Genomic DNA, 10,775 nt, shown 5'->3' with positions numbered 1-10,775 from the left:
AATAGATTCCCACATATGGCGTTTTACTGGCAGACTTAATTTATTATTATCCATTCTGTGGGTGACGTGAGAGTTAAGTGGGAAGAATGAAACTATTGATTAAGATCATTTTTGCACATTCTCACAGTGAGCTTTCTTCTAGTTGAAAAAAGTCTGACTATTTTTCATTTAGTGTGTCGGGCATCTTTTTTATAGGCCCTCAGTGGGTCCTAGAAAACCACCCTGGGTCCCAGCGCTCTGGAGCGATACCACATACACCGACACGCTGTCATGCAGTACTACACTTCCTCCAGCAGATGGATGCTGCTGTGAAAACATCTCCAATCCATTGACATTCATTACCTCAGCATCCGCGGAAAAACAGTGATGTCTAAATCCTGGGATGAAACTGGGAGACAATCCCATAACAAAGCTTTATCTTTAGATACTGCAGTGGCATCAAGGTTAGTCCTCTTTGCTGCTGATCTAATGTAATATAACAGCTTTAACATGCTTTCAGAGAAATCCTTAGGTGTTCAACGGCACCTTAGGTTTAATTTAGACCTAACTGGACTTTCATTTACACCCCCTTTACCTCTGTTACTCTTAGATATAATTTGTACCTTGTGTTTGTACCAAAATCCCATATATGCATGTAACATAAACGTCTGCAAAACCATGCGCCATTTCTAGCTTCTGGCAGTGCTAAATGAGTACAATATTCAGGAGTGAGAAACCAACACATGGTGCAGAGCGAAGTGACGTCTTTTGAAGCAGCGAACTGCACTTCTCTCAAACCACAGCCTAAAAGGAGACATGTGACCTTCTAGATAATAGGGCTTTTTTTCTGTAGTCTTGAATTGGCATGTGCTTTCAGAGAAGCTACACTTCTCTCAACAAAGTGCAGGTCTATGTACTGAAGGAAAAATGAACTTCTCTTTTATTTTTACACCTTTACACAGGTAGCAGGAAAAAAATACAGCAGTTACACAATAAATGCATTCATTTTTGGTACTTTGTTGAACATGTATATATATGGCATATGGCTATATGATATAAACAGTGGCTACAGCAGGGATCATTAAGTACAAATGTTACTGAATTACTCCCTCATAAACACTTTACAGACCATCTTTTCAGATGAGTACAGTATGACTAAGAACACTCGACACCCGTCACACTCTTATAACGTCTCTCTCAATCCCTCTCGCTTACACACACACACACACACACACACAAACACACACACGCACGCGCACACACACACACACACACATACACACACACACACAGACAGAGAGATAGCTGCCACTTCATGCTTTCATTTCTGATACTACCAGCTACATATATGAGTAAATCTGTGTGTGTACTTATACACTGTTATCTGTCTGAGCGTGTGTGTGTGTTTGTGTGTGTGTGTAAGCATGAACTACTGCATGAATGAAAGCTACTTTAGTTCTAGGCGGTGCTCGCCACGGGCTATGTGGGAGGAGAACTCGTAACGGTCCCGGCTGCGGTGGCCACATACGTTACACTCAAGTGGGTCACGAAAGCCGTGGCACCCCATGTGGATGGTGAACATGACATAGTCCAGGAAGATCACCCTGCAGTGGCCACAGGGGTACACTGCCCCCTGCACCGCAGCGGCCTCGCCGTCGGCCCGCACCAACCGTAAAGCATCTAGAGGTGACAAGGGGATGGGCTGGGCGTGCGGGTGAGGGATGCCATTCTGGTGGTTCAGCCCTCCCAGCAGGTGCCCTAAGCTGTACATGACGGGCTGGGACATCTGGGAGCCGTCAGCGTGGAACGAGTCCATGCTGACGGGTGTCTGGGCGGTGTGAGGGAGGCCCAGGAGTGGCATGCCCATCTTGTGGCCGTTGGTGAGGCCCATGGGGCTGATGTCGCTGCGGTTTAACGGGACAGGGTAGGGCCTGTGGGAGGGAGCTGGGTCGCTGTCTGGCCCTGTGAGGATGGGCTGATGGTGGGAGTCGGGCCCTGGGGAGCCTGTTGGAGGGTCCTTGTGGTCAGTTCGGTGGACCAGCTCCCTGTTAAAGCTCAAGTCCAGACAGACACCATTGTCGCCTAGACCAGCAACACGAGAAGAAAGAGAACTCAAGACTCTGCAGGAGAAATTCTCACACACTTCACCCAGCAGAGATATTCTACAGGCAGCAAGCAGCAGTTAAAGCAGTTATTGCTAACAGATGGAAAAAGACCTAACAGAGATCCTTACAGGACTCTAAAGGGTCCTCACTTTGGCGCTGAGTACAGGCAAAGAGAAAAATGAGCACCCCAAGGTAACACAAAGGGAAACCTACACAGTGAAGTGGAACACGCCAGGTTGACTGGACAAAAGAGGCTTTGAGGCATCAGAGCATCCTAACAGCAGTTGAGCTTGGAGGCATGAGAGGACAGAGGGCTGAGAGGAAGCAGACGATGCAGGCGAAGGCCTCCAGTGCAGCTGCATCACAGAAGTATAGACAGAGAGGCACCTGCTCACGTTTCTCGCCTCCTGCCTGTTCTCTCTCTCTCTGCGGTTGCAGACATTACTTCTCTTTTCCCCCTGTGGTTGTCATATTGAAAGATCTCACTTCATTTGTCAACTTGATAGAGAGGCGTAGGAGGTTTTTTTTGCCAATACACCCGTCATTTTGTGAGCAGCTTGAGGCTTGATTGCGAAACTACAACACAATGTTAGTTAGGCTTAACCAGAAAGGTGAGAGCCAACTATTGAAAACTGTATGTGTACGCCCATGAAGCCAGTCTTTTACTGAAACTAGTATCTTTGATCAATCTTCACTCAGGCAAATTATCTGAGTTTGAATCAAAACGTGCTAACTACTAGTTTCAAGTGCATGTTTCTCTTTTTTTACATGTCTCCATTTATTTAACCATGCATGGTACCCACCTATGATACACTCTCACAGAGAATTTAGGACAGTGGAGACCACTCTCTGGTGTGTGCAGGTATGAGGCAGGTGCTCTGCCCTCAATTCCTGTTTGGCAAGAGATGAAGGGCAGCAAAGACAAACAGACAGGCAAACAAGTAGCTTAGACAGACAACTTGAAATAATCCACAAAACAAGAATTCTGTATTGTAAAGCATAAATGCACAGCAAAAAGCACAAATGGTGTAAACATTTCAAAAAGACAGCAACATATTATAGCTGCACAAGTCAGTAAATAGGTGGGCATGAACAGATGTGACATCATGTAGCAATTCAGTACATAAATATATCAATCAAACCAAAACAGTGCAGACATTCATAATATTTTGTATAACTCTTAAATGATGCTATAAGCTTCTTAAAATGACAACAGAGCTCTGCTTCATCTGCTTGAGATGAGTGGCTCCACTCAGCCCCTACGCGTCTGTGCTGCAAGTTCTGCTGCTCTTACCGGTGAACTTCTGTGGCATTGTGCTCTTCCGTTTGGCGACGTTGCTGGCGAGCCTGTCGAGCAGCAGAGCACGCTCAGTGCCCATCTGAGTCCTGGATGTCTGGCTGTCCTCTGTTTGACAGCAACAGAGTGAGAGAGTAAGTGCAACACGGAAATGAAGACCTCTTCTTGAGTATCATGAGTACAGGGACTGCGCTGAGCTGCAGCTGTCCACCTGTCAAAGCTTTTGAGACTACAAGTGAAGTAAAAAAAACAAAACAAAAAAAACACGCCAGCTGCTTGAGTCACGCTGGGAGGAACAAGATATTAATTTGAGATCAGAAGCTCCTTTGACCTCACTTCCTGGTGCTTTTTTACTTCACCAATGCAGGAGAGGAGACCACAGGATGAGGATGTACTTCCTCACCACCACGGCACTATCAAGCATAAACTTACGACATTTGGTGACCACAGAAGCAGAGCATTGTCTGCGTGTTGCAACCGTGCAACTGTCCTGTCAGTATGTAAAGGCATTTTTGGGGGGAGGTTGTAGACCTGGAGTGTGTACGTTTGTGTGTTTGCCCTACATATTTGGCTTCCCCTTTGCCGCTACAGACATGAGAAGCGGCCTTCATAGCGCTGAGTCTCCACACCACAGCAGCCATAACCTATTTAGTCGTAAAGATGGGCTAACAGCCATAAGCCTATTAATTTAATGAGGCTAATAAAACAGGATGTGTTAGCAATAACAGCTTTAACCATGCGCCTGTTGCATATGTATGACTGTGTTTATGTAGACCATGCAGTGGCCTGACTGCGCGAACAGTTATTTGTGCATGTGCGACGTGTGTTTTTGTGTGTCCTGTCAGTTGGAGTTTCTGTCGTTTATGAAGCAGGTGTCAGAAAGTAGCATTGAGACGAGGCTTCTGTGCGCACTGCTCACCTCTCTCAGCGGGACCTTTGCTCTGAATGTACACATGGCACCTCTCTCTGTGCTCTTCGAGGGAGCTTCGCTGCTTGTAGCTGCGACTGCAGTGGTTGCACTTGAAGGGCTTCTCTACTGTGAGCAGGAGTTTCAGTTATCACCGACACATGAAGCACCAACAACATCTAAATGGTACAATTTTTTGTTTGTGGTTTCATACAAAACTGATGATGTGCATATTCGTGACCGTGCAGCAAGTCTGCAGGTAAAACACGTGAACTGAGAGTGAATGAGTAAGTTTCTAGGGAAAAGTGAGTAAGATGCCATATGTGTAACCATATGAGAGTGCATGGCAGGGTGTTACTGGAAAAGCCATGCAGGCTGAGCCTGTGTTCACATTCAAAAGGAGTGAGAAACCAACATGAGGGAGTGAGAAACCAACCAGCATGATACTGTACACAGGTGCATACAGTACCAGCTTCACATGTGAGCGAATGTGGCTGGCTCATACCAGAATGGGTGCGCAGGTGCCCGCTCAGGGCATCGCGTCGACGGCAGGCATAGCTGCACATCGGGCATTTGAAAGGCTTTTCCCCGGAGTGCAGTTTGATGTGGCGAAGAAGATTTCCCTTCTGCGTGAAGGAGGCCCCGCACTGAGTGCAGTGGAATGGCCTCTCACCTGAGAGAGAGCGAGAGAGAGGAAAAGAAAACGTTTAAAACAATCCTGCACAGTTCACATCTTCACATAACATTTGTTTTTTTTAACTTATGGATCACACAACATTTTTTGGTTTTCACAAGACAGTTTGACCACTGTAAATGATCTGTTGTTGCAGATTCACCGCGCTGGGCTGACTTGTCCGACTGCAGAATACTGCTGAGCAACACGTCGATGTGGTGTTCACGCCTTCACAAGTGGAAAATTTGTGCTAACTCAAAAATGATCTTTCTCATTTTTCTTGACACTTTTCTTTCTCATAGCATTACAGTGAGTTGCAAAAAAACATGATCATTCACCATCTTTGAAAAGGGAACAAGGCAACATCCACTTTGACTGTTGAAAACCTAGAAGCAATGTTCTCATGGTCTCTCAAGTGTATCGAGCACTCGACTTCCCATGTTGAAAACGCAGCCACAACAGTTCCATCTGAAGGCTACACCATTCAGCTAATCAACTACTCATCAGTCAAGTGAGGCTGCAATAAAGATGCATGTTTTACTGCTATACCGTCAACATGACTGTGTCAAAGGATCCTTAAAAACAAGTCAGTAAAGCAATCATAATGGAATGGAATGAAATGCATCATGGTCACCTCATATGTTAATATCTTAAACTTTGAAGCTTTGTTGATCACACTGAAGAGTGATGGTAGGAGTGAGACAGAAGCAGAGCTCTCTCTGATCATCACGTGCTGAAGGTCTCTCACTACATTTAAATGCAGAACTTCTAGCCTTTTGTAATTTTTTTTTGTCTTTTAATGCACGATGTGTTCAGACGTGGCTGACAACCGCTTTACATTTCTTCACCATGACAAATATTACTACATGTGGACAGACGATTAGCTGACAAAGACAGAAAATGTGAGCCTCATGTATGTGGGATGAACACGATTTTCTATACTGTTAATCTGCTCTTCGGCTATTTTAGACTTTCCTGAACCATACACATGAGTGAGTAATTACTGGAATTGCATAATTCAGGGCAGAATAATGACTGTAGATGTACTTTGATGTGTTGATCTATCTGTTACTGACCAAATCACAAAGTTATTGCATGTTTATATTTGAACAACAATAGAGGGCATTTCAAAACCTCTGGTTAGGACGTGTGCGTCATGTATGATGCACACTCATGTGCTCCTAATCGTACTCACTCAATCAAACATCTTGACCTAGTCAATGCAAGGTGCTATCTACCCATGCTATCAACAGAGTGAAGGTTGCACAACTGTTGTGTTTGAGGTCAGGTGTTCCTGTGCTTACCCGTGTGGCTGCGCTTGTGCACCAGCAGTACGTTAATGCTGACGCAGGACAGGCCACAGATGTCACAGTTGAGCTTGCCTGATGCCTGGATGCGGGGGACCATGGCTCCAGAGGCATAAGTCCCTTCTGCACCAGCCGCCGCTGCTGCGTGGGCGTCTTGTGGGGCCGTGCTGTCATAACGGGAGTAGTCCATCAGTGACAGGTCCTGTGGCTCATTCAGGGTATCACCCTCTTCATCCCCCTCCCCGTCCCTCTCCTCCTCATCCTCCTCTGTCCTCTGATCATCGAATCCTTCCTCCATCCCGTCCTCACTGGCCCCCTCTGCCTCCTCTTTTGGCACAATCTCTCCTTCTTTTTCAGCCTTGGGGTACTGCTCGTTCTCTTCCATCTCCTCTGCCTCAGTTTTTATCACACCTAGCCAACCAGGAGGAAGCAATGGAGACACAATGAATAGAGTGACATTTGATGTACATGCACATGAGGGACAGAAATGTGATAAAAATCCTAGATTTACATAGACAAGACATATGGAGTGATGTATAACACATATAACAGTTGATGTTTGCTCTCACTTCCAAATATGGTGCTAAATGAGCCTGATGAGGCTCCACTCCAACCCGAATGTCAAACGCTGTCACAAATTCTTCTACTTCTACATTTGTATTTTTAGTTGATAGTCTGATATTCTCCAAAATGTGGGTAGCTGAATTTGGGCCAATGTATAGTGTCACAAAGAGATTCAGAAGATGTGCGCTCAAGATAAGGGGAAGGCATTTCCTCTGAATACACAGAAAGTCGAACCAGGGCAGAAGAGAGGCGCGGCTTGCGCCTCACACAGACACCAATTCCTCATCTTCTTTTTAAAAGACATTTCAGATTGACTGGCTATTGCTTGTGTCACAGACGCAGAAAAACGTCCTAAATCAACCTGCAGTTCCCCCATCAGCCAGCAAAACACTACTTTTAGTTTATTTCTATGATATGCAAGCTTTTCCAATTGTTTTTTCTTTTTTTTTGACCATTTTCCACAGGTCCTTACCTACTGCAGGTCAAGCGTCCACACCATACAGGATCGACTGTATGTAAATTTCTCAACACCACAACTGTTGACGTGTAGAGTCCCGAGGCCTGGTTTGCAGGACCTCTCGCCGAGCCTCTTGCTAAGTGTTAACCAAGCCCAAGCATACTCAGTTCCATCCAGAAACCACAATGTGGTCTTAGCGGTGACTGATGATGAGCTGAAGAGCAGCGTCTTGTATTGTGGAAAGCGCTCAGAGGTGCTATGGAAACTTTGTACACGCAGAGCTCCGAGAGGCCCGATATAGAGTCCAGGGTCTCAGAGCAGTGAACCGCAGGCTGCGCATCAGACGCAGAGCAGAGCTTTAGGAAGTGCACCCAGTGGGGCAGATGGGTGGCAGTCAGAAATAAATCGGAGAGCTGTCTGTAACACCATGTTCTTTTTATGACAAATGAGGGACTAAGGTCTACCAGGCTGAGAAAAACACTTCCACACTAAAAATATCACGTGTGAAACAAGGTTGTCACAGTGCAGACATATGCAAAAATCATATCTGACAATGTTAATGTGACAGCATCATATAATAAAGATTTAACTTCTATCATACAATACATGAGACTGCAGTGAGTAACAACTGGGATTCACCTGGCACTCCTGTTCATCATATGTAATCTCTCTAGTTGATAATATTGAATCACTGTTGGCTAAAAAAACCTTGCCTATTTAAGTACGTTTTATTTTCATGTTGGACTGAAGTAAAGTTAATAAAGCTCTCCTCCTCGTTCCTATGGGTTGAGAAAGTTCTACCGTACCTTGTTATATGAAACCATTAAATCCCTGAAGAGAAACACAGAAATGCACAGTGGCCATGCTAAAAATAAGAACATGATTTTAGTTTCTTTGCTAGACGTGACTTTTTTTCTAGACAGCAGTGTTTCATTGTACTAAATCTCAGGGTTTGTAGCAGCGTCCCTCACACTTTTTCCAGCTCTTTGTAATATTCATGGTCAAAAAAGTAGTTGTACAACTGTACTAGATGGTGTGAGCTTGATACCTACAGTGCAAACGGAAAGATGTCAAGCGTATGTATGTGTGTGTGTGTGAGTGTGTGTATATTAGTGTGTGTGTGTGTGTGTGTCTGTGTGTGTCTGTGTCTGTGTGTGGGGGGATACACATACAAGGATCTGTCACACCTTCAGCACACTGCATTCCATTCTCACTGAATGAGTTATCCTCCCTCTCGTCTTCCTCCTCCTGTGGCTTCACATCTGCGACATCACTGCTACCATCTGAAAAAGTGACACGTTTTGCAAGTGCAAAGACTTTGTGTTACTTTTTGTTTCATTAAGAGGACTTCAACATGGCGAAGTCCACTTCTCCGTTAGACTTTAATGGCGTATCGAATCCCCTTCATGAACACTGAACGTGCAGGAACACTGCTTCATCTTGCTGCTGCAGGGACATAGTCTACTTATGGTCTGCCATCAGTTGCAACCTGAGCAAACCCCTCCACACGTACACCTTCAGCTTTCAGTCCTCTACAGTCATGTGTGGTAGGCAGGGTGCTGGCAGCTGTGGAGAAACGCGTGCAGCCCGATCATGTACACTTTCACACTGAAGACAAAGAATCAGATACTCACTCATCCCGTTTCCCTCTGGGGCGGTAAATTCAGGATGTTTGTCTGTGTTCATGATGAATAATGTTCTGCGGAGAGGAATTACAATATTTGGTTAATGAGAGACAGTTTGGAGTCTGACTAAGTCAAGCCAGGTTTCTTCCTGTGGCGCTTTCACAACTAGGTCCATTCACAACTGTATTAACGACGAAAATGGTGGGGTTGTTGCATACATTCATGATGTGACATTTTGTTTGTTACTCTGACTTTCTTAACATTCTTGACACTATTAAAAGCCTCCGTCACTATTTCTACAAAGCATGTGAAGAAATAGAAGCAGCACTTGCATCTCACTGTTCCTGTTGGTTGGACAGAATAAAAAGAAGTATAGAAAAAAAAAGTCGGGGTAAGAGCCCACGGTTGATTGCTCGACCCTGTCACTACATTTAGCCCTGTGAGGAAGAGATGATGTTCACTGCACATGTACTTCCTGCCAGGTCTGCGCATAGGAGCGAATGTAAAAGCGCTTTCCACGCCAACAGCCAGTGAGACTCCAATACTTGTAGCTACAGTTTGAAAATGAATTAGGAAATAAAATATCCAGCTGTGCACTTTTCAAAAGCTGCTTTAGAGGCCCTTTTCACTGAACCAATAAAAATTCCCCAAGTGTCATACTCTGAAAATGTATACTACAAATGAAACAGTAAAAAAACCTCTAAACTGTACAGTTACTCAGAAACGTTTTCATCATTTAGAGAGCTGTAACCACTCTTACATCACTTTCAGGGAGGAAAATAGAGCAATAACAAACTTTCTGACACGCTCAAAATGAAATAGAGAAGCGCATGTCTAGACGTCACAATTCATTCCTTGGTACTTCTCAGGTTTTATTTTTTGTTGGAAGATAACAGTAAGTTTGAGTAATGATGAATTGATCTTACCTGCTTTTTGCTCAGCACCCGGAGGAGAACCGCTCTCACAGTAGGAGATTCCACGCTCCGCCACTGGACTTTCTCTGTATATGGAATATACACAACGTCACTACAGTGAATTTTGGAGAGATCCCTTAAAGGAACAGGAACTTATTTTGAACAAGGTGGAGCAACAAAGACCTGAACGTGCTCATGCAGCAGAGCAGCAACATCAAAGATTTCGATCACTCCTCACCATTTTCATGATTATAATAAAATCATTCCTTTACTGAACCTCAACGTGGAGAGTCTTATAACACTAAACGATTATGAGTGAAACAAAGAGCTGATCATGGGTTTGATATCACTTCAGGCACTCTGCATGGTTCCTGACTTTCTATTTAAGGAACTATTACTCCATCTTGTGGCCGAACTAGCTGCTTTTCATTCCAGCCATTGTCTCCCCAAGCAGTAAAATAGGTCTGTACCAAATTAAAAGCACTTGTACTGCTGCACTTTGAACACAATTACTTATTTGGGTGGGTTGGAGGTCCAAATTTTGATCTAGCACTTGCTCCTGTTGCATTTGAATGTACTTATTGCAAGTTGCTTTGGACAAAAGCATCTGCCAATGATGTCATGTACAAAAAATGTTTTTACTACAACTGCACTCACATCTTAAACTTTAGGCATTCATATTATTTCACAAAACACAGCCTATAAACACCAAAAGACACACTATCACACTATCTGTGCTATTCAGTATCAGATTATGGGGTGCCCCGGTGCCATAGGGGTTAAGGGAATGACAAAGAACTGCAATGTCTCTGGTTTGTGTCTGGCCAGGGACTTTTGTTTGCATGTCATTCCCCATCTGTCCCTCCCCTCATTTCCTGTCATGTCTCTAATACAGACATAGAAGGTCAGGAAAAATAATTTCAATAATAGATGAAACATCTCAAGTG

The 10,775-nt window shown here is 44.4% G+C and overlaps 1 protein-coding gene across 3 annotated transcripts; it reads right to left on the bottom strand.

Moving 5' to 3' along the window:
- Nucleotides 1-901: 901 nt before the first annotated feature.
- Nucleotides 902-9,927, bottom strand: LOC121627804 (zinc finger protein Aiolos-like). 3 transcript variants are annotated; one of them, XM_041966874.1, is made up of 8 exons: nt 9,841-9,927; nt 8,924-8,988; nt 8,462-8,572; nt 6,266-6,679; nt 4,794-4,961; nt 4,301-4,414; nt 3,379-3,489; nt 902-2,061 (listed from the first exon to the last, which is right to left on the bottom strand). In XM_041966874.1, the coding sequence occupies exons 2-8, from the start codon at nt 8,973-8,975 to the stop codon at nt 1,427-1,429; spliced, it is 1,605 nt and encodes a 534-aa protein (XP_041822808.1). In that variant the 5' UTR covers nt 8,976-8,988; nt 9,841-9,927; the 3' UTR covers nt 902-1,426. The 3 variants fall into 3 exon arrangements, with proteins under 3 accessions (XP_041822808.1, XP_041822807.1, XP_041822809.1); XM_041966873.1 differs by having other exon boundaries at nt 4,301-4,417; nt 9,841-9,925; XM_041966875.1 differs by having other exon boundaries at nt 4,301-4,417; nt 8,477-8,572; nt 9,841-9,925.
- Nucleotides 9,928-10,775: the final 848 nt, after the last annotated feature.

This window comes from Chelmon rostratus, chromosome 3 (assembly GCF_017976325.1).
Source record: "Chelmon rostratus isolate fCheRos1 chromosome 3, fCheRos1.pri, whole genome shotgun sequence".
NCBI lineage: Eukaryota > Metazoa > Chordata > Actinopteri > Chaetodontiformes > Chaetodontidae > Chelmon > Chelmon rostratus.
The sequence above is the reverse complement of the archived record's forward strand: the minus strand, read 5'-3'. Positions and strand labels throughout refer to the sequence as shown.

Excerpts from the sequence above, each read along its gene's own strand:
- LOC121627804 (XM_041966873.1), bottom strand. The coding sequence starts at position 8,975 with ATGAACACAGACAAACATCCTGAATTTACCGCCCCAGAGGGAAACGGG. Across the intron at positions 4,962-6,265 it reads GCACAAGCGCAGCCACACGG|GTGAGAGGCCATTCCACTGC; the intron begins GTAAGCACAGGA and ends GCTCTCTCTCAG. Across the intron at positions 4,418-4,793 it reads GCACCTGCGCACCCATTCTG|TAGAGAAGCCCTTCAAGTGC; the intron begins GTATGAGCCAGC and ends TCCTGCTCACAG.